A 24341-nucleotide genomic window follows, 5' to 3' on the forward strand; every position below is an offset into this window, starting at 1 on the left:
GCTCTCACGGGTTTAGGGATCAGCTGGCCTTAGCTGTTACAACTCATCTCTTCCCCATGTGGTCTCATCCTGCAGCAGATGAGTCTGGATGCTTTCATAGCAGGGTCAGGGTTCCAAGAGAGGCTCAGAACTGGCACTCTGTTACTTCTGTCACATTACATTGGTCAAAGCAAGTCAGAGGGCCTGACCAGATTAAGGGGATAGGGAAATAGATCCCACTTCTGATGCATTGCAAAAGGTGTGGCTGCATAGAGGCCATTATTGGGGACATTCAGCTTAATATCATTATACTTTCTTTGTATAAATGGGGGTGGGATAGGATTTAACATTTGTGCTTGTTCTTTGTACACAGAGGAAGAATGGAAGGATACATAAGAAACCAGTTAAAATGGCAACCTGTGAGGTGGGATTGGGGGGGACAGGAGCAAGGAATGTTTCTTTTTGTATTATATTGATTTCTGAACCATATAAATACATACTTACACATGCCGAAAAGAAAATCATCTGTTTTTGCCTCTGCCCTCAAAGATAATTACATCTAAACCTTCTCAACTTTTTCTTAGTTAGGAGTCTGATTTTTATTTTACTTTGTTTTAATTAATTAAAGATTTTTATTTGTTTGACAGAGAGAGAGAGAGAGTAGAAGCAGGCTTAGCAGTAGAGGTAGAGGGAGAAAAGAGAATGTGGGATTCAGTCTCAGGACCCTGGGATCATGACCTGAGCTGGAGGCAGACCTTTAACGGACTGAGTCACCCAGGCGCCCCTGATATATATATATATTTTTAAGAAATAGGTGTGATGGCTTCCTTAGTCAGCATGTTTGGAATGATCAGTAATTCTGTTGTGTACATGTGAAAGATCTGTATTCATCTCATTTTTTCTAAGTGATGATAATCAGGAGCGCTGACCATATCTTTTTCCTCCTAAAGCATAGCATAGATAAACATCTCAATAGCCAGATGAAATTCTTAATTTTAATAGATTTTTAATCTCATTCAAGCAGACATGGAAGAGTGTCTACTGTGTACTGGCCATTATTACATATATTATGATACCATACATAGTAACCTCGTGTTGGAAGTGTCCTAGGGACAGATGAGGAAAACTATTATCATAGAAGACTAGTAAGTGATAAAGCATTTTTCACTTCAGGGTCATTTTTTTACCTAAACACGCTTTCTCTTTGCAGTCCTGGGAGTTGCTCTTTCTAGTTGTGTGGAAAGTCCTCCTAACATAATTGCATCTTACTTATCTCATATTTATGTCTTTTCTATTTATAGTTCCATTGTCAGCCTCAAAGTAATTTTTTAAAACTTTAAAGGCAGTTTATAAAGATTTGTAAATGCTCTCATTTGTGGGCTATTTTAGCATGTGGGATTCTTCTAATAATGTTTGTCTGGGATTTATGTTTATGTTCAGTATCTTAGAGCTACAGAAGACTTCCACTTCATAGTTTCATGTCTGATTGTTCACATTCCTGTGTGGGGAGGAGAAAAGCACTGCTGTCACACAGCTGTTTATTACTGTGTTCTGTTTTTCATTGGTTTTGTGTTTTCATGATCTGCATAGCATATTGCATGATGGAGAAGTAAACATTATTCAGACATACTTTTCCATGTTTGCTCCTCCTCTCTAGCTTAAACTGTTTGTCTCTACAGGGTTAGGTGTGAAAGCATCAGTGATCTTGGGTATGCATGTGGTCATATGTTTGGATTTTATTTTTTGAGGCCATATATATGCAAATCATCAAAATAAAGCACAAACTCATAAGTGACTAAGTTACTTTAAATCTTAAAATCTGCGGGTTTTTTTTTTTTTAAAGATTTTATTTGTTTATTTGACAGAGTGAAAGAGCATAAACAGTGGGAGCAAGAGAGGGAGAAGTAGGCTCCCCACTGAGCAGGGAGCCTGATGTGGGGCCTGATCCCAAGACCCCAGGATCATGATCTGAGTCAAAGGCAGACACTTAACCACTGAGCCACCCAGGCACCCCCAAATCTATGTTTAGAATCAAGTTGAACCTTTATGACAGAACTAAGGATTATTATGAGGTTCTAGTTTTGAAGACTTTATTTCTCTTTGATAATCCAAGTAGTGGTATTTATGGTCTCAAAGACCCCCTTGAGAGAAAGGAATTTCTTGTCCTTGAAGAGTATCTAAGGTTCTCTGGAATTGAAAAAAGCTCAGGGGATGGTTGGTTCATTTAATGAATTCAGTTAGAATATAAAATACTAGTATCCATTCCATAAAAATGTAGAAATGAAGTCACTGTAACAGTGATGACATACAGGCATGACATAGTCACCAAGCACAGGGTGAAAATGCCTACTTTGTAACAACCCCTTACCCACCTTCTGAGCAGCTATTGACTTTGTCAGGTTTATAAACCACTTGGATATATCTCTTGCATCATGAAGGGCTTCGTGCCACCCAGCCTCCAACAGAATACCCCCTTACGTTGTACTTGATGCTTCTGCAGCTATTTCATTCCCTGTAATATTGCTGAGGTTAGGTAGATTAACTGTTAATAGTATACCCTTTTTCCATGGAAATCAACTGTTAATACTAACTTGGACATGGTCAGATGGCTAGTTAGGTGTGAAATGCAGAACTTGACACTAGGCCCCCTATTTTCTAATCATTTTTCTTTTCTGCGTACCTTCTCTTTAACTCAGCACTAGTCTAGGCATTATCTCTTACCCTTACATCTTTCCTACCAGGTCGGATTTACTATCTCTTACTTTACATTTGTTGAAAATGACCCAGAAATGTGAAATGATTTGATAAAGCCATGTTGTTTATAAATAAGAATTCACACTGTCTTCAGTCTCCAGAACCATGCTTTTTATATTAGACGATGTTACTAAAACATGAGGAATTACACTAGTGTTGCAGGTTTGTGAGTAGTGATGTGAACAGGAGATATGGGTAGTTTTCATCTGTAAACAGTACTCTGGGGGCTGGGTTTTGCCCAGTATCCAAGCTTTCAGTTGGTATATAATTCAGTGTTCTGCAGTTGGGCTCAAGCTCCTCTCTGTTTTTCATTCTGCCAAGTGCTGAATGTTAAAACACATCTTGTTAAGTCCTCCTCAGGCCTTTGGCGCCCTTGCTGTAAAGGCAGGTGGTCTGAAGAAAGGCTCCCTCTAGGTTGTTGCACACTGTACACAACACATTATAGTGCGAGACAACTGTCAGTTCCTTCCTTCCCTTTTCCCCCACCCTCCAGAAAGCTGGGCCCCAGATGGAAGAGCTGGAAACGTGTCAACCATTCTTTGAAGGGCATTGAGAAAAATACTGTCAAGAAGAAAAAGGCAAACGCAACAGCTCATTAGTCCACTAATCAGACAGGACGACCATCAATTTTCACAAAGAAAATGTCCTGGACGGAGAGATGGGAAGAGCTGGCAGAGTGTTGCCCACATGGCTTTCAGACAGTTGCACATTTTGTTAGGGGTTTTGTAACTTGAGGGCATTACTTCCTTGATGGACTTTATGGATTCATTATATCTCTTCCCAAAATATGCCACTGCAAGCTGAAACATAAAAATAATATTTAGTGGTATTTTCCTCATTAGAACATGCTTATGAATGTGTGAAGATGTGCCTTGTTGCCAGTGTCATGAATGTATTTTGTCTATAGCTATGATCTCACAGAAAGAAAGAAATCTTTGATTTAACATTCTCATTTGAACCTTTGGTATGTCCATTTCTTGTGCTTTGAATTCACCGTTATTAGAGAATAAATTCATAGTACTTAAGTGAAAGGCTTGGAGTTAACTGTTGGGAACATAGATCAATTTAAAGGTGATTATGGTGACCCTGGCCCAGTTATTAACCACATATGTAACATGTTCTCTTTAGTGGGGAAAAAACAACCGTGAAGGTATTAGAATATTACACCTCAGTACCAGGTCCTATTGATATTAGCTCAGACTTTTTTTTTTTTTTTTTTTAAGATTTTATTTATTTATTTATTTGACAGAAAAGGGGAGAGAGAGAGATCACAAGTAGGCAGCGAGAGGGGGAAGGCTTCCTGCTGAGCAGAGAGTCTGATGCAGGGCTCCATCCCAGGACCCTGAGATCAAGACCTGAGATCAAGACAGAGGCTTAACCCCTGAGCCACCCAGGCACCCCAGAGACCTTTTTGTTGTTGTTGTTTTGTTTAAAAAAGCTCAGGGCAGTACTTAAATCCCCAACCCTGAGATCAAGACCTGAGCTGAGATCAGAAGTTGGATGCTTAACTAACTGAGCCACCCAGGTACTCCAGCCCAAACCTATTTATAATGTCATTAAGTCTAATCTGTGTGATTTCTCTTTCTTAAATTTGTTGTCCACTGTTAATCAAATAGCTGCTTATCAGTTGTCCCCATGGTGAAATAGCTTGTGCCTAGTTTGGATTCAGCTCTACTTTTCATCTTTTGGGATAACTATATATCATAAATGATATTTACATTGCTATTGTTAAGGATGTTGACTCCATCTTTTTTTCCCTACTTACTGTAGTTGATATATGTAAAAATTAGTACTTTATCATTTATTTATATATAACTGATTATGATTCTATTTCCATGCCATGCCATTGAATCCTACTGGCCCCACCCCTCATCCCCATTAATTTGATTGATTTATAAAGAGAAGTAAAGAATGCAGCCGACATTAGCTGAACTTGTAACCTGGTTTCTTCCTTTCTCAGCTACTATCCTCAATATTAACTTTTAGGTCATGTTACCCCTTGACCTTGCTGGCTTGTTTTAGTTTCCTTTGATTGCCATAATAAAGTTCCACAAATTCGGTAGCTTAAGACGACAACAATCTCTCACTTTTCAGGATGCCAGAAGGCCACAGTCAGGGTGTAAGTAGAGTTGATTTCTCTTTGGGACCTCTGAGGAAAAATCTAGTCCATACCTGTCCCTGAGCTTCTGGTGGTTGCCAATAGTCCTTGACATTTCTTGGCTTTATAGATGGCACCGCTCTGGTCTCTGCCATCATTGTCCCATTGCATTCTCATTGTGCAGCCATGTCTTCTTTGGGTAGTCTTCCCCCATGAATGTTTCTTTTCAACTCTTCTTGTGAGCATATTGTTCATAATGGATTTAGAGCCCACCTACATGAACTTTTCCTCTCAAGTTCCTTAAGTACATCTTCAAAGACCCTTTTTCCAAATAAGCAAATGTTCCCAGTTAAAAGGATTAAGAGGTATAGTAGACTCCCACCCCCATCCCTTATCCATAGGGGATACATTCTGAGATCCCAGGGGATAGCTGAAACTGCAGATAGTAGCAAAACATATACATATACATACATATATATAATATTTTTCCTATATACTTGTAATAAAGCTTAATTTATAAATGAGGCACAGTAGGAGGTTAAGGTTAACAACAGTAAGTAATAATAAAAATAGGACAGTTGTAACAATGCAGTGTAATAAAAGTTATGTGAATCTTGTTTCTCTTTTCATTGTCTCTCTCCCTCTATCACATTGTCTTATTGTACCATACTTAACCTTCTTTTTGTGATAGTGTGAGATAATAAAATGCCTGTGTGATGAGGTGAATAACATAGGCATTATGGCCTAGTGTTAGGCTGCCATTGACCTTCTGACTATACATCAGAAGGAGACTCATCTGTTTCCAGACCATGGTTGCCATGACTGCAGATAACTGGAAGTGTGGAAAGTGAAACTTGGCTAAGAGGGAACTGCAGTTGATATCTTGTGGGGGCTACCATTCAGCCTGTTAAAATAAGCCTCTTCTTCATTTCTCAGTCTCTAGAAAAATGTTTATATTTGAAATTATTATCACGATTTTTATTATCTTATAGAAGACTCTGACCTCCATTACTTTTATTCTCTGTAGTTGGTCCTGAGAAAAGAGTGCCAGCAATGCCTGGATCTCCTGTGGAAGTGAAGATACAATCAAGATCCTCACCTCCCACCATGCCACCCCTGCCACCAGTAAATCCTGGAGGACCCAGGCCAGTGTCATTTACTCCTACAGCATGTGAGATTTCTTCATTTACTTGGGTTTGTGGTTCAGACTGACATTTAGATCTAAGTGACTGTTTGCTGATAAGCCTTCTGTGTATACTGTTCAACAATTTCAAAATAAATGTTAATGTACTTTATATAGGGCACCTGGGTGGCTCACTTGGTTAAGACGCTACCTTCAGCTCAGGTCATGATACCAGCGTCCCAGGATTGAGTCCTGCATCAGGCTCTCAGCTCCGCGGGGAGTCTGCTTCTCGCTCTGACCTTCTCCCCTCTTGTGCTCTTTCTTACTCTTTTTCTCTCTCTCTCAAATAAAATCATTTTTAAAAAAATAAGTTACTTAACACACATGTACATAGACATACATATACACACATGGTTCATTTTTTTTGTTTTTTGGTTTTTTGGGTTTTTTTGACAGAAATCACAAATAGGCAGAGAGGCAAGGCAGAGAGAGAGGAGAAAGCAGTCTCCCCGCTGAGCGGAGAGCCCGATGCGGGACTCGATCCCAGGACCCTGAGATCATGACCCGAGCCAAAGGCAGAGGCTTTAACCCACTGAGCCACCCAGGCACCCCGGTTATTTCTTTACTTTAGAAATTTGCTTTGCCCTCTGAGAACAGTGCTAAGCTAATTTAGGCATTTAGAAATTTAGTGATCTAAATATTGTTTTCATGCTTTGGCTGGTATGTAGCTATTTTAATTTCTTGGCTCTAAAATGATTTTAAATTATTACATTGAGAGGTGCCTGTGCGGCTCAGTTGGTTAAGTTTCTGACTCTTGATTTCCACTCAGGTCTTTATCTCACATTGGTGAGTTCAGGCCCCATTAGCTTACTTGAAAAAACAAACAAATTATTACATTGACTTATAGGAGTCAAAGTAACTTTCATATAATTACCAAACAACTTCTAAAAGTATGCTTGGGCTATCATGGTAAGGCTTTTTTTTTTTTTTTTTAAAGGAGGGGTAAGGAGGGGAGGGACAGAGGGAGAGGGAGAGAGAGAATCTTAAGACGGCTCTGTGCCCAGCATAGGGCTAGACCTCACAACCCTGAGAACATGACCTTTGCCAAAATCAAGAGTCAGAGGCTTAACCAACTGAGCCACCCAAGGTGCCCTGGTAAGGCTCTTTACAAAAGAGATTGAGTATTGTGTTAAGTTTGCCAGGGTTGCCATAACAAAATACCATAGACTGGATGGCTTAAACAAGAGAAGTTTATTTTTTTCACAGTTCTGGAGTAAAGAAGTCCAAGATCAAGGTGTCAGTAGGCTTGATGTCTTCTGAGGCCTCTCTCCTTGGCTTGCAGATAGCTACACTTCTACTGTATGTTCCCATGACCTTGTCTCTGCACATGTATACCAGCTATCCTTTCCTCATCTTATAAGGACAATAGTCATACTGGATTAGGGACCATGCACATGACCTCATTTAACCTTTAAAAACTCTTGCCTCCAAATACAGTCATACTCTGAGGTCCTGGAGATTAGAACTACAACATAGGAATTTGTGGGGGACATAATTTGGTCCATAAGAATTATATTAACCAGTAAATACATAATAGATGTTCAGCTTTACTAGTCATCAAGGAAATGCAAACTAAAACCCAATGTAATACTGTCTACTTCTGAAAGAATGTTCAAAGTAGAAAAGAATACCAAGTTTTGGTGAGCATATGTGGCATTACCTGAAAACTTCATACATTGTTTGAGTATGAGAAAATTATTTTGTAGTATTTACCAAAGTTGAATCTTCAGAAACCCTTTAACTCCGCAGTTAGTCCTATACGTGTGTATACTTAAACAAATATCAGAAGAAAACCCAGTGTAGAATCTAAACATACATACATACATGTCTCGATTTTAATCTGAGTTTTTCTGCCTTTCCATGCCCATACCTCCAGTACCTCATGACTCTCTTACAGATATTTTGCCTCATAAAGCAGAAGACACTTGCTATTTGTGGAGTGCCCACAGTGCGTCAGAGTACTGTGCTAGGTGCTGTATGCATTTTCTTTTTTAAATGCCGTTACATAAGTTTACACAATTATTTTTGCTCACACATTTGTGGGGTTTGCTTTTGTTATTTTAAAAGACCAGAGAAGAATCTAGGAAGTACAGCTTTAACATTATATTTTCAAAACATTTGATTATTATATTTTCAAAACATTTGAAATTGAGTGAGTGGCAACTGCAGCAGTCTGAGCCAGAGTGAATGAAATAGTTTTATATCCTTTAAAAAATTCTATTTATATTTTTAAGTTATACGTCCTTAGATAAAGGTACTGTCTTGAAATGAACAGTTAAACCTAGACTGCCATTCACATTTCAAAATAACAGACAGTAGGAATATGTATATGTAAAGCCAGCCCTTTTTAACCTCCATATCTGACTGCTTGGTGGTAGATCTGTTTTATTTTGGAAAATGTGCTCATACACTTGAACAAAAGAGACCGAAAAAGCCTGTCTGGTTGTCAGAGTGGCTAAAAAAGCACAGTCATGTATTATTTTTATGGGTTTCTTCCAAGGGGGCAGTTCTTCAATGGCACTTGACCTTTCTGTGAACACAGAGAAATAGCAGATCATTGCAACTAATTTTCTGGATTGCTGAGGTTGAGTGTTAAGCTGTCCCTTCTAATAGTTCTAGTGATCTCTTTTAATGGAAGGTAAAGAAGAAAATGCAACCTCGCTTTCTTAGCTGTTAGTGTTTCATGAAGTGGATCCTTCAGCAGTTTTTCCCTCAACATTTAGACTTCGTTAGCTAATGAACAAAACCCATATATATATGGCATAGGCAGTTTACAAAACCTGACTAATTACACTGTATACAGATTTATAACACAGTATTCATCAAGAAGTACACAGTCTGTTAAGACAGTGCAAATATAGAGAGAAGTAAGTAACATAGTGGAAGCATCTGTAGGTAACACAGAGAAGAGTTAAAAAATTTACCAGGGTTTACCTTAATGTACAGCAACAGAAGCTAATAAAGAATGTTTCTTTCTCTCTCTTTCTCTCTTCTCTCTCTCTCTCTCTCTTTTTTTTTTAAGATTTTATTTATTTTTTTAAGAGAGAGCATGAGCAGGGTAGGGGGTGGGGAAGGAGAGGGAGAAGCAGACTCCCCTGCAGAACAGGGAGTCTGATGTGGGACCCTCGGATAAGGATAATGATGATAATCCCAGGACCTTGGGATTATGACCTGAGCTGAAGGCATACCCTTAATTAAGCAACTGAACAACCCAGGTGCCCAAGAATATTTCTTAATACAGGTGATCTCTGAGCATACATAAGATGAGGAAGAGTTTGCCAGATCAAATTTGAATCAGGGTCAGTCAAAAAGTAGGAGCAGTAGGGCTGGCTGACCAGCTATGACTGGCATGGAGGAAGAAGGGAAGTGGAAGATTTTTCATGATTAAAGACTTGGCATTGAGCCCAATATAAGTGTAAATGTCAGTTCTAAGTTAGGTAAAGATTAAATAATTGGGCTCTTTAATTTGGCTTAAGTCTTGACTTAAATTGTTTTTGTTTTTATACATATGTTTTAGTTTTACCTTTTAGACTTTCAAGCCTGTAGATGATTAAGTGAAAATCTACTGACACTTAGGCACCAGGTAATTTTATTTCACTGTTCAGTGAAGGAGAAATTTACTTAATACCTCCAAGAACTTAGCTTTAAGGTGGTATTCCAAATCAAAATTTACCAACAAATGACTAAGAACAATGGGAAAATGGATTGTCGGTGTCCTGTGTAGTGTCTGTAACATGCTTTATTGAGTGACCAAGAGTTTGGCAGCATTTATATAGCACTGTTGGCACAGAGAAACTGCTGGGCATGAATATTCTGAATGGTCCATGAAATACATATCCTAGTGCAGGATTAAATCTATAGCCTAGAAAACAGTTTCTCCAAAAACAAACAAACAAACACCACATTTTTCACTTAAACAGAACTCTGTTTTCTCTTCGCTTGCTACATTGTAACATATATTGTAATGTACAATGTAACTGACTTTGGAACCTTAAGAGTAGGAAGGAAGGAGATGGAACATAAAAGATGTGTGCATGGGTCCAGTCAATGGAAATACGTGTTCTACCAGATTCATCTCATGTAATACCCGTTGCAGGAAATCTTAACGCTACCTACCCCTGCCCGTAGCAACTGTAGTTGGATAACCATTCTCTGTATTCTTAAAACACTTCATACTCTTCTATTTTAACACGTTTTGTTATTCTGTTACCATTTTTTGCCTGGTAGTCTGTCTCACGATGTAGTAGTCTCATTGAAAGCAGAAAGTTTCTTTTTTTTTAAAGATTTTATTTATTTATTTGACAAACAGATCACAGGTAGGCAAAGAGGCAGGCAGAGAAAAGAGGGAGACGCAGGCTCTCCGCTGAGCAGAGCCCGATGCGGGGCTCAATCCTAGGACACTGGGATCATAACCTGAGCCAAAGGCAGAGGTTTAACCCACTGAGCCACCCAGGCACCCCCAGAAACAGTTTCTTACATAATCTTAATATGTGCTTTACAAAATTTAGATGAATAAACGACAGTTAATGCAAACAAGAAGAAATTAATTAAGGTCCATGTGATTTGCACTTACACAGTCTTTCATTTTGGCTTTCTTTTATAGTAAGCAATGGCATCAACCATTCTCCTCCTACCCTGAATGGTGCCCCATCACCACCACAGAGATTCAGCAATGGTCCTGCCTCTTCCACATCATCTGCACTAACAAATCAACAATTGCCAGCCACTTGTGGTGCTCGGCAGCTCAGCAAATTGAAACGCTTCCTTACCACTCTGCAACAGTTTGGCAATGACATCTCACCTGAGATTGGGGAGAAGGTGCGGACTCTTGTTCTAGCACTGGTGGTAAGTATAGTGTTGCTGTCCACAGCTACTTAAGTATGTGGCTCTGAGCCCCAGCCAGCAAACCTGTAGCAACGTGGCAAAATCTACAGACTAATACAGTTATGTAACTTGTATGGAAGTGTAGAACTGTGGGTTTCAATTATGGATAACAGTGTTTATTCAAGAAACAAATCTAGAATGTTTACCTTATTTCTTAGGGTGTTGATTTAATTCCAATAAGCAGCTTTGAATTTGTCTAAAGACTGAGTTTCAACAGGCTGTTGAGGTTCAACCAAGTTAATATAAGGTTTTGTAACAATATATTTGGCATATTATTCAGGGTCCAGCATATTGTTTCCAAACCTAAGAGAAAAGAAAAGCAGGGAGTTTAATTTTCAGAACAGTAATTTGTAAAATTTTAAGTCTCATAGTCTGAATAGTATCAAAGGATTACATTCTTCAGCTCCTCATGCAAATGGACTTTTCTTTAGAATTTTCAGTGTACTATAGTGAGTGAGGTAATGATGTTCTAACATAAGATATTTGGGTGGGGTTTGACTCTTAGTGTATATAAGGAAAGTACTGACAGTTAAGTATTTTTGTAAATTGAATTCTTCAAGATAACTTCTTGAAAAAGTACCCTGTGGTCGTGCATGTTGACCTTTACAAGTCACAGTACTAACATTGTACTTAACGTTGTAGCCGCATTGTAATCAGGAACTCCTGGGATTTCCCCAGACCTCTCCAGGAAGTCCAGGAGGTCAAAATTATTTTCTTCCCCCAACTCTTTAAGATTTATTTATTTATTTATTTTAGAGAGAGAGCCTGATGGGAGGGACAGAGGGAGAGAGAATCTGAAGAAGACTCTACTGATCTCAAAACCCAGTGTAGGGCTCAATCTCACAACCTTGAGATCAGGACCTGAGCCAAAACTGAGAGTCAGATGCTCAACCAACTGTGCCACCCAGGTGCGCTTGTTTTCATGATAATACTAAGATATGGATCAACCCAGTGCACAGTCAGTTTAAGCATCTGATTCTTGATCTCGCCCTGCATTGGGCTCCTCACTGTGCATGCAGCCTACCTAAAAAAAATTAAAAATAATAGTACTAAGATGTTACTTACCTTTTCATTCTTTCTTTATCCTGAGCATATCATGGAATTTTCTAGAAGCTGCATAATATAGGTTGTTACAGTGGATTAAATGCAGAAGTAAATAGGAGAACTTCTCGCAGGTGTCTTTTCATAACCTAGGTATTAAAAAGACTTGCAAAACTGTAATGACAGTGCCGTTCTTACTACATTTTTGGGAAAATAAAATTATTTTGAAATGGATTAGTAAAAGATAGTTTTCAAGTACTCAACTTTAAATTTTTAATACTGGGATTATTGATATATATGACCCACATGAATTAGAGGGAGTCTGAGGTTTAGAAGTTGAAGAACTGCTAACCTTTGGGCACCTGGGTGTCTCAGTCAGTTAAGCGTATGCCTTTGGCTCAGGTCATGATCCCCGTGTCCTGGGATTGGGCTCCCTGCTCTGAGGGGGGCCTGCTTTTCCCTCTCTTGCTTCCACTCCCCCTGCTTGTGCTCTCTCTGTGTCAAATAAATAAATAAGATCTTAAAAAAAAAAAAAAAGAAAAAAAAACCTTAAAAATAAAGAGAACTGTCACCTTAAAAGATTTCTCAGTCTTAGTTTAGAAGAGTCAACTTTCATACAAGGCATAATACTACTTTTTCATAATTTCAGATTCAATCCCTTTTGTATTTTAGAGCTGAGGTGTATCATTTTCATAGGTATTTTATTACAGGAATATGCCACAGTTTGTACTTTTTGCTCTTGATGCACATTGGTGTTTGAGTTCTTTTTTTTTTTTTTTTTAAGATTTTATTTATCTATTTGACAGAGAGAGAAAGGGAAGCAGGCTCCCCCACTAAGCAGAGAGCCCAATGTGGGACTCGATCCCAGGACCCTGAGATCATGACCTGAGCCGAAGGCAGCAGCTTAACCCACTGAGCCACCCAGGCGCCCTTGGCGTTTGAGTTTTGATACAGTGTCAGGACCTCAGAACCACTCAGGTTCTGAGATGTGTTAAATGAATTCATAGGACTTAGCATATAGTTGTACTCACAACTAATATTTATTACATTATGTAAGCATAAAGTTACACAGCTGGATTATAAAGGAGATCCGGGAATCCATAAAGGAGATTCCATACTGATGGAGTCTGGAGAAATCTATCTGCAGGCTTCCTAACTGCAGGGTTCATCTATGTTGGGGCACCTGGGTGGCTCAGTCATTTAAGCAGCTGCCTTTGGCCTAGGTCCTGATCCCAGAGTCCTGGGATCACACAGCTCACTCTTCCCCAGCAATGAAAATGTAGCAACATATGTGTGATGTTTTTGCCTAGGGAAACCTATTAGAGACTTAGGGTACATAGGCACTGTTTGCCAGAACCTACTGAAATTTCAGATTTCCAGAAGGAAAATCAGTATTCAGCAGAAACCACATTGTTTGCAAGAACAGTCTCTGCACAGTCAGCCACCTTTATCAGTTAGGAAAGATTTATTTTGGCCAGGGGCTTGGGGGGGTGGTTTTTTGTTTTGTTTTGGGGGAAAAATTGTTCTGGTCCAAATTTACACTAATGCATCTAGAGTAACAAAATTGGACTTAACTATCAAAGTGAGTTTGAATGTAATTGGAAGCAAGGTCTTGCACATCAGAATGTCATACCATTCTAGCAACAGATTACTTTAAGTGAGCCTATGGTTGAAGGTAATGTAAGAGTAGAAGAAAAATATGATAAGGACGCCTGTGTGGCTCAGTTGGTTAAGCAGCTGCATTCAGCTCGGGTCATAATCCTAGGGTTCTGGGTTCGAGTGTTGCATTGGGCCCTCCGCTCATTGGAGAGCTTCTCCTGCTCCCTCTGTGATCTCTCTCATTTTCACTCTCTCAAATAAATAAATCTTTAAAAAACAAAAAAGATGGACCTCATTTTCAAAAATAAAAAAAATTAGTACAGAAGTATTTATATGTAGGTGTAGCCAATTATCTACTTTAAGTGGCCATGCTTGGGTTATTTTTCTCATGGTGTCATTAGTAGGTGGTAAAAATCCATGTAAAAAATTTTACCGGGGTGCTTGGGTGGCTCAGTTGGTTAAGCAACCGCCTTCGGCTCAGGTCACGGTCCCGGAGTTCTGGGATCGAGTCCCGCATCAGGCTCCCAGCTCCATGGGGAGTCTGCTTCTCTCTCTGACCTTCTCGCCTCTCGTGCTCTCACTCTCTCTCTCAAATAAATAAATAAAAATCTTCAAAAAAATTTTTTTTACCAAATTACCCATTTTTAAGTAGTGCAATTCAGTGATACGAGTGTATCCATGTTTGTGCAACCATCACTACTATCCACCTTTAGAACTCCTAATCAGACAAAACTGAAACTTCATGCCATTAAGTAATAACTCCCTTTTCTTACATCCTTAGTTCCCATGAACCAAGATTATACTTGACTACTGTAGATACCTCATTTAAGTAGAATCATACAGTATTTGTCTTTTTATAGCTGACTTACTTCACCAAGCATAGTGTCCTCAGGGTTCATCCTTGTTGGGGCACCTGGGTGGCTCAGTCATTTAAGCAGCTGCCTTTGGCCTAGGTCCTGATTCCAGAGTCCTGCTTTCTGCTCATCAGGGAGTCTGTTAGGGGAGTCTGCTTCTCCCTCTGTCTGTTTTCTGTGTGCTTGTGCTGTCTCTTTCTCTCCGACAAATAAATAAAATAAATGAAAAAAAAAAAAGTTTCATCCATGTTATAGTGTTTGTCAGATGTTTCTACTTTCTTATGGCTGAAAATACTCCATTGCGTGCATGTCGATACTTTGCTTGTCCATTCGTCTTCTGTTGTATCCCTGGGATGCTTCTAACTTTTTGGTTAGGGATTGCTTTTATATCCATATGGGAAACTGTTGGTCAGCCGAGTTCATAGGTGCCAGCCAGTGGCCCAGTCTTATAAGCACCCTTTTCTTAGGTTATCAGTTTTAAACCCGCTGTATTAACTCTTTTCTGTACAGCACCATTGCAAATATTGTTGCTATAAGCATTCTTTTTTTTTTTTTTTTTTAAGGATTTTATTTATTTATTTGACAGAGGGAGAGATCACAAGTAGACAGAGAGGCAGGCAGAGAGAGAGGAGGAAGCAGGCTCCCTGCTGAGCAGAGAACCCGATGCGGGGCTCAATCCCAGGACCCTGGGATCATGACCTGAGCCGAAGGCAGAGGCTTTAACCCACTGAGCCACCCAGGCGCCCCTGCTATAAGCATTCTTAAATTGCAGTGCGAGCATCGCACTGAACAATGGAATTGGGATTTCTTAAGGTATGCCTATATACCAATTCAGTATATAAGGCCATTGGTTTTCCTGTGTGTTATACTAATTTATACTCTCATATACTGGCATTTTTATAAAGATTAGTGACCCAGTCTGTTCAGGCTGTTAGATACCAAACACGGGGTGAGTTATAAACAATAGTCATTTACCTTATAGTTCTGGAGGTCGGTAAGTGGTGCCATAGATTTTGTATTCAGTGAGAGCCTACTCCTGACTCTTAGGTGGCAGTCTTGTCCTCACAGGGCCAAAGGAGCAAGGGAGATCTCTCAAGCTCCATCTCTTATTAAAAAAAAAAAAAAATTCTTTTATTTATGACAGAGTGAGTACAAGCAGGGGGAGTGGGAGAGGGAGATGCAGGTTTCCCGCTGAGCAGGGAGCCTGATGCAGGCTTGATCCCAGGACCTTGGGATCATGAGCCAAAGGCAGATGCTTAATCAACTAAGCCACCCAGGTGCCCTTCAGGGTCTCTTTTGTGAGGGCACAAATGCCATTCCTATGAGCCCTGCCCTTGTGACCTAATCATCTTCCAAAGGCTCCACCTCTAAATATGAACACATTGGAGAATTGTAGGTTTCAACCTACAGATTTTGAGGGGTCACAAATATTCAGAATGTCTAGAGCAATTGTTACTGAAACTATAAATTTATTTGGAGAAGATGCAGAAAAAGAAATGTTCGTTAAAATAATACCCATTCGGGGCGCCTTAGTGGCTCAGCAGGTTAAAGCCTCTGTCTTCGGCTTGGCTCGTCATCCCAGGGTACTGGGATCGAGCCCCACATTGGGCTCTCTGCTCAGCAGGGAGCCTGCTTCCCCATCCCACTTCTCTCTCTGCCTGCCTCTTTGCCTACTTGTGTTCTCTGTCTGTCAAATAAATAAATAAAAATCTTTAAAAAGTATGGTTAAGATTTAGGCAGGCAGATGTAAATGGAACAGTTGTTCCATGTGGAGGAGACTTTATTAGGCAAGTAAGAAAAGACTACTGTTAAGTACCTGGAGTATAGTTCACCTGTGTGAATTTTATATTTCTGGTATGTAACAAGTAGAGTGCTGATAGTCCCTAACTGTACAGGAGGCAAACATGCTCAATTTCTAATGCAAAGTAAAGGAGAATGTTCCGTATTCCACGAAGACTACACATTCTGGATGGCAGTTTGGCAAATTCCATGTACCTTAAACTAGGTAGTTCTCTGACTAAATATTTCCTCACTATGAAATTCATCCTAAGAAAATATCGTTGTAGGGGCACCTGGGTGGCTCAGTTGGTTAAGCCTCTGCCTTCTGCTCAGGTCATGATCTCAGGGTCCTGGGATCGAGCCCTGTGTCAGGCTCTGCTCAGCAGGGAGCCTGCTCCCCTCCCACCCCCCAACCCCCGCCTACTTGTGATCTCTCTTTCTCTGTCAAATAAATAAATAAAATCTTAAAAAAAATCATTGTACACGAAGATCATTGGTTCAACAGTATTTATAATGACCCCCCCCCAAAAAAAATTGAAACCAGCTAAATGTTCTGTAAAATCCTATGTAAATTGCAGTACATCAGTTCAGTTGGATATGACATGGTCATGAAATATCAAGGCACAATTTGAAGGTATAGTTCTTCATATTCCTCCTGACAAATAGAGCAAGAAATCTTGAACATTATATAGAAAACAAAAAATAATGAAGACTCTGAAAGGTAACAGATGCGCTAGTGACCTTGTGACCCAAGGTAGTACTTAGCAGTGAGTTCTCTAAGTTCCCCGTTTTCATCATACATCCACAGCTGTGGTCTGTAAAAGCTAGTAACCCAGAAACACTTAAGAGCACAAACTACAACAATAACGAAAACCCTTTTTCCTGCCAGAGGATCAAGAAAGAAGCAACCAGATAAGATAAAAATCTTACAGACAATATGTGCACTATGGCAGCTAATACCTTAGGAAGAACTGCAGTAATGGATATAGCCTTCCCTTTCCCATCAGAGGCCCATTGGGGAACCCAAACTCCTACCCCTTGCCAGCAATAATGTATCTTTCTTCACCTCTCCAAATCAATAGAGGCTGAGTGGGGAACCTGGGATTATACCCTAAAAAGGATTCTCCTTTTTCCAGTGGTGCAAGTATCAGAGGAGGATTCCAAGACAGAAGTCAGAGATAAGATCCAGAGTCTTATAACATAGAACCCAAAATGTTCAGGATACAGTAGAAAATGACTTACCATACAAAGTACCAAGACCATCTCAACTGGAATAAAACAACAACAACAAAGAAAAACAGCCAATCCACAGATATCAACTAAGCTGACACAGATGTTTGCACAGCATCATAAAATGCTCCAGTGAGAATTATGAACACAAATGAAAAAATACAAAGACTCTGCAGATTAAAAAAGAAAAAGACAGAAAAAAGTAAGTGGAAATTTTAGAACAAAAATAAGATAAATTAAAAACAGCAGTGGACTCAACAGTAAAATGGAGAGGAAAAACAATGGAAAATAATTAATATTCTATGCAGTAGAGTGAAAAGGGCTTAAAATAAAATGAACACAACCTCAGGGACCTAAAAGAATAAAACAAGATCTGAGTCACAGTAGGACAGAAGAAAGTAGAGGGCTGAAATAATGACTGAATTAGCTGGAATTTGACAAAAACCTAAATCTATAGATTGAAAAAAGCAACACAAATCTCAAATAAGATTCCCCCCCTCCCCAAGGACAAAATCTTGAAAGCAGCAAGAAGGAAACTCTTAACCTATAAAAGAAAAGTTCTAGTGACAGTGGCATTTTTCAAATGCTGAAAGAAAAGAACTGTCAACGCACAATACTAATACATCAAAAATACACTTCTGGAGTGATCAAAATATTCTTAGTTGAAGTGAAACTAAGAGAAATTGTGTCTAAGCAGACCTCCCCTAAAAGAGTGGCTTAAAGAAGATCCTGAAGTAGAAAGAAAATGAGAAAAGAAGCAATCTTTTTTTTTTTTTTTAAGTTTTTCAAATTTTTGAGAGAGCACAAGTAAGGGGAGTGACAGGCAGAGGCAGAGGGAGAAGCAGGCTCAGTGCTGAGCCAGGAGTCCAATGTGGGACTCGAATCCAGGACCCTAGGATTATGACCTGAGCAGAAGGCAGCAGCTTAACTGACTGAGCCACCCAGGCTCCCAAAAAGAAGCAATCTTGAAATATCACAGTAGATGAAGGATAAGTGGAAAGAGCAAAAACAAAAGTCAGTACGGTAGATTTTCCTTCTTGAGTTTGCTGAACTGTGGTGGTTGAAGCAAATTTACGACATTGTCTGTGATGTGGGCTCTGTGTGTGTGTGTGTGTGTGTGTGTGTGTGTGTGTGTGTGTGTGTGTAAAGGAAATATTTAAGACAATTATATTCTAAACCAGACAGCATAAAGGCAGACCAGGTTTCTACACTTCCGTATCTTTTTAAGTAATTATTTATTTATTTGAGAGAAAGTGAGAGCATAAGCAGGGGAGCAGGAGGAGTAGCAGAGGGAGAGGGAGAAGCAGACTACCTGCTAAGCAGAGAGCCAGATGCCGAGCTCACAACCTGAGCCGAAGGCAGACACTTAGCCAGTTGAGCCACTCAGGCGCCTCTCCACTTCGTATCTTGACTGCCATGGTGATTACATGGAATACACAACGTACACTAAAGTGACAGAGAATTATATACACATTCCACCAGTGTTTTTCCCTCAGTGATAATCCATTTCAGGTACAGAAAATGTAACCAGTGGGGAACCTCTCTATTGTTTTTACAACTTCCTGTGGTGGTATTTATCTCAGAATTTTAAAAGATAAATGTTACTTAGTGGCCTATGTATACCCGTTGTCTTCTTTTTTTTTTTTTTTTTTTTTTTTTAAAGATTTTATTTATTTGACAGAGAGAGAAACCACAAGTAGGCAGAGAGGCAGGCAGAGAGAGAGAGTGGAGGAAGCAGGCTCCCTGCAGAGCAGAGAGCCTGACATGGGGCTCGATTCCAGGATCCTGGGATCATGACCTGAGCTGAAGGCAGAGGCTTTAACCCACTGAGCCACCCAGGCGCCCCTACCCGTTGTCTTCTAAGACCACCTTAGGTCTTGCCCTTGTGATCCAGAGACCAGATTCCCTGACATTTTACATTCTTTTCTCTGTGAGAAGCATCTTTTCCAGGGCTACATTTTCACTTCTTAGGGTGGACACTTCTTGTTCCCCTATATCTGATTCAGGCATGTCTTCTCTGTGTGCCAGTAGTCTCCTGCTCACATATGTATCAATGAATCTGTAATGAATAGCTTGCTTGTCTGTTTTCCTGCTACACCGGGAGTTTAAAAAAAAAAAAACCATGCTGGGATGTCTGGATGACTCAGTTGGTTAAGCATCGGCCTTTGACTCAGGTCATGATCCCAAGGTCCTGGAATTGAGTCCTCCACTGGGCACCTTGCTCAGTCCCTCTCCCTCTACCTGCCACTCTGCCTACTTGTGCTCTCTTTCTTTCTCTGTCAAACAAAATTTTAAAAAAGCAAAAAACAAAAAAACCATGCTCTTATAAATGACTGAAGGAGAGGGAAAGATAATGGAACAGTGGCTTACCATTCTTCGTAGAGGATTGTCCTGCATCTACTGTATATATAGTCCTGAGTCTGTTTCTGTGGCCTTAGTCACTGTTCATCTCACCACACAGCTCATTCTTTCCCTTTCCCATCCACAAGAAATTTTAAAAATCAGTCATACAATATTTTTCATATATTTACTCTATTTGTGTCTACTTTTAGTGGCCTGATTGCACTCAATGCAGTAGGAAAAGAATGTTTTTTTTTTTTTTTTTTTTTAAAGATTTTATTTATTTATTTGACAGAGAGAGATCACAAGTAGGCAGAGAGGCAGGCAGAGAGAGAGGAGGAAGCAGGCTCCCCGCTGAGCAGAGAGCCCGATGTGGGACTCGATCCCAGGACTCTGAGATCATGACCTGAGCCGAAGGCAGTGGCTTAACCCACTGAGCCACCCAGGCGCCCCCAAGAATGTTCTTTTTATATCTGATTAGCCATACCTTTGATTGCATTGTAGAAATGTCATGTACTTAAAAACAAAATGAGTTAAATTCTAAAAGAATCTTGGTGTGTGGCAGGCACCTGAGTGGCTCAGTCTGTTAAGCTTCCGACCCTTTGTGCTCAGGTCATGATGTCAGGGTTGCGAAATCCATCTGCACGGTGCTCTGCATTCAGTGGGGAGTCTGCTTCCCCTCTCCCTCTGCCCCACTGCCCCCCAGCTCACACACACTTTCTCTCTCTCTCATAAATAAGTCTTTTAAAAAATAAATTCTCTTAGTGTCGAATGACGTACACTTCAAATATTTTCATTTAGCATGGTTAAATTGATATACTTTCTCCCTAAAAAGGAAATATTTTTATTTTTTACTGAATATTAATATGATATATTTGGGTAATCCAGCATAATTTCATATCCAGAAATAATTGCTGTTATAATTTTCTTTCCAGGCACTTTAAAGCCCATATAGGGGCGCCTGGGTGACACAGTCAGTTGCGTATCTGCCTTCAGCAAGGTCATGATCCTAGGGTCTTGGGATCGAGCCCCACGTTGGGCTCCCTGCTCAGTGGGGAGCCTGCATCTCCCTCTCCCTGCCACTCCTCCTGCTTGTACTCTGTCTTGTCAAATAAAATTAAAGAGTCTTTTAAAAAAACCAACAACATATAAATGTGTGTGTGTTATTTTTATAAATGGCTTATAGAAAAGCATATTGTTCTTTTTCTGGTTTTTCATTTAACAGTATGTTATTGAATGCCTTTCCTTATTAATGCATACAAATCTGTCCCCCCTTCCTTAATGTACTGATATATGACTGTACCATAATTTTTTTTTTTGTAAGATTGATTTATTTTAAAAGGAGAGTCTTAAGCAGACTTCATGCCAAGTGCAACACATGGCTTGATGCCATGACTCCCAAGATCATGACCCAGCCGAAACCAAGAGTCAGATGCTTAACTGACTATACCACCCAGGCACTCCTCTACCATAATTTTTAAATGCAGTTTACTGGTAGTCGACCTATATGCTTTCTACTTCTTATTGTTAAGAAGCAGTATTGTAGGGCTCCTGGGTAGCTCAGTGGGTTAAAGACTCTGCCTTCAGCTCAGGTCATGGTCCCAGGGTCCTGGGATCGAGTCCGCATCGGGCTCTCTGCTTTGCGGGGAGCCTGCTTCTCTCTCTCTGCCTGCCTCTCTGCCTACTTGTGATGTCTCTCTCTCTCTCAAATAAATCTTTAAAAAAAAAAAAAAAAGGCAGTATTGTACTGATAAATAATTTATGTTGTTCTTACTGCATCTTTGAACTTTCGATAATTTTAATAAATCCCTAGAGGGTGCCTGGGTGGCTCAGTGGGTTAAAGCCGCTGCCTTCGGCTCAGGCCATGATCTCAAGGTCCTGGGATCGAGCCCCACATTGGGCTTTGCTCAACAGGGAGCCTGCTTCCCCCCTCTTTCTGCCTGCCTCTCTGCCTACTTGTGACCTCTCGCTGTCAAATAAATAAATAAAAGTCTTAAAAAGATAAATAAGTCCCTAGAGTTGCCTGTTGTTTTTTCGGGAAAGCAAGAATTCAGATTAATGCTCAGGTTTTTTGTTTTGTTTTGTTTTGTTTTTGTTCTTCTATTTTTTTAACATAGGTTTTTTTTTTTTTTTTTTAAGATTTTATTTATTCATTTGACAGAGATCACAAGCAGGCAGAGAGGCAGGCAGAGAGAGAGAGGGAGAAACAAGCTCCCTGCTGAGCAGAGAGCCCGATGCGGGGCTTGATCACAGGACCCTGGGATCATGACCTGAGCTGAAGGCAGAGGCTTTAACCCACTGCGCACCCAGGTGCCCCAATGCTCAGTTTTCTTTTAAACTTGTTATTATATTGTATTTTAAGGAATTCAGATTAAAATATTTAGTGAACTTCGACAAAAGTATTTTTATTCATACATTCCCCGTAGCAAAGGAGCTGAGAATCTTTTTCTTTCTTTCTTTCTTTCTTTTTTTCTTTTTTTTTTTTTAATTTTATTTATTTATTTATTTGACACAGAGAGAGGCAGGAAGAGAGGGAACACAAGCAGGGGAAGCCGGGGAGGGAGAGGCAGGCTTCCCACTGAGCAGGGAGCCAACATGGGGGCCCCATCCCAGGACCCTGGGATCATGACCTGAGTCAAAGGCAGTTGCCCAACGACTGAGTCACCCAGGTGCCCCTGAGAATCTTATTTAAAGCTAGGCTTTTGTTGGGGTGCAGGGGTGGTTTAGTTAAGTGTCCGGCTCTTGATCTCTGCATTAAGTCTTGATCTCCATGTTGTGAGTTCAGCCGCCACACTGGGCATGGACCCTACTTAAAAAAAAAAAAAAAAAAAACTACACTTTTGAAAAAATACAAGGGAAGTGCTAATGACTTTACTTCTATTTAGGGAATTTAGGAAACTGATGCTAGCAGGAGGGCAGAACCAATGAAGAAGTGAACTTCATAAGAAGTTGATACCCTAGACTCGCATTCAGGATTGTTCGATCTGGGATCTTTGTAGGGTTAGTTTTTTGGACCTGAAGTAACTTGCCCTGAACTCCTTAATACAAGGGACCTGAGTGCCTCTCTTCATGCAGGAATAGAGAGGAAGGGAATAGCCTATTCTGCCCCCTGGGCTGCTGCTGAATGCAGAAGAGAATTTAGTTTTGGGTTACTGGAGAAAAGAAAATTAATGAGACCAGATTTCTTCATAAAGGAGACAGAATTTGATTAACCTTTGGGAAGGATCTGAGTTTACAGTAGTGTTCTTGGAATAACCCATTTCCTTGATTTAAAATGGTTTAGCATAATTAGATTTATACTGGCGGGACAGTATCCAGTTTTACAAGTTGACAGTGTGATTTATCTTTTCAGAATTCAACAGTAACAATTGAAGAATTCCATTGCAAGCTCCAAGAGGCGACAAACTTTCCTCTTCGTCCTTTTGTGATTCCATTCCTCAAGGTAATTGTTAACAAGATAATTACTGAATGTAATTTATGTTTAGCTTTTTCTCAAAATCTGCTGCTGATCCCTGTTCTGTGATCCCAGGGTGGCTTACTGTATTTTCATATCTTTATTTTATTTCAGTCTGCTGGAGAAATGTGAGTGGTCCATAGATAATAAGCCTTACTTACATGTGGTGAGATGAGAATTGCAAAAGCCTTTAGCTTTTCGTGGTCCATGTGTGGCCACTGCTGGTAACACAGGAATAGGTGGGGGTTGTAAATGATTGGGCTGGAGGTGAGTGTGAGGATGCTGTGGAAACTGGGCTCTTAGCAGGGAAAATAACTGGACACTAAATCTTCTGTTCATGGCCAGAGGTTGAAGCGTGTATATTTTCTGAGAGGAGGCTATCAGACAAAGGAGAGGACTTAGAATTCCCACTCGACCTGAGGACAGAAAGTGTGTGGGAAGGCAGTGTTGCTGTCTCCCCAACAGCAGTTAGACTAGCTTCTGATCACATCCTCTGAAATTTGTGTTCCCTAGAACATAAGTTTTGGGAGACATTGTTCAGACTTGTTACATCTCTCTGACAAATAAGGCAGTATTAAATTTATATCTAGGGGCACCTGGGTGACTCAGTGGGTTAAAGCCTCTGCCTTCAGCTCAGGTCATGATCCCACGGTCCCAGGATCAAGTCCCACATTGGGCGCTCTGCTCGGCGGGGAGCCTGCTTCCCTTCTCTCTCTCCACCTACTTGTGATCTCGATCTGTCAAATAAATAAAATCTTTAAAAAGGAAAATTTTAAAAATCTGTTTATTTTTGGGGCGCCTGGGTGGCTCAGTGGGTTAAGCCGCTGCCTTCGGCTCAGGTCATGATCTCAGGGTCCTGGGATCGAGTCCCGCATCGGGCTCTCTGCTCAGCAGGGAGCCTGCTTCCTCCTCTCTCTCTTCCTGCCTCTCTGCCTACTTGTGATCTCTCTCGGTCAAACAAATAAATAAAATCTTTTTTTTAAAAAAATCTGTTTATTTTTAATGTTTGTTTATTTATTAGAGAAAGCAGCAGAGGGGTCAAGCAGGGGGTAGGGGTGGCTGCAGAAGGGAAAGGGAGAAGCAGACTCCCTGTTGAGCAGGGAGCCCATTGCAGGGCTCAGTCCTAGGACTCTGAGATCATGACCT

At 40.2% G+C, this 24341-nt stretch overlaps 1 protein-coding gene across 5 annotated transcripts in view; it reads left to right on the plus strand.

Annotated features, from left to right (window-relative positions):
* Positions 1-24341, plus strand: part of CBFA2T2 (CBFA2/RUNX1 partner transcriptional co-repressor 2) — a 150344-nt gene that overhangs the window by 93975 nt on the left and 32028 nt on the right. For all 5 annotated transcript variants that reach the window (XM_082745980.1, XM_082745981.1, XM_082745983.1 and 2 more), the window contains exons 2-4: positions 5859-6002; positions 10618-10859; positions 23094-23183. In XM_082745980.1, coding sequence (XP_082602106.1) covers positions 5859-6002; positions 10618-10859; positions 23094-23183 — 476 coding nt within the window. The remainder of the gene's footprint in view (positions 1-5858; positions 6003-10617; positions 10860-23093; positions 23184-24341) is intronic.

Source organism: Mustela nivalis, assembly GCF_964662115.1.
Source record: "Mustela nivalis genome assembly, chromosome: 8".
Classification (NCBI taxonomy): domain Eukaryota; kingdom Metazoa; phylum Chordata; class Mammalia; order Carnivora; family Mustelidae; genus Mustela; species Mustela nivalis.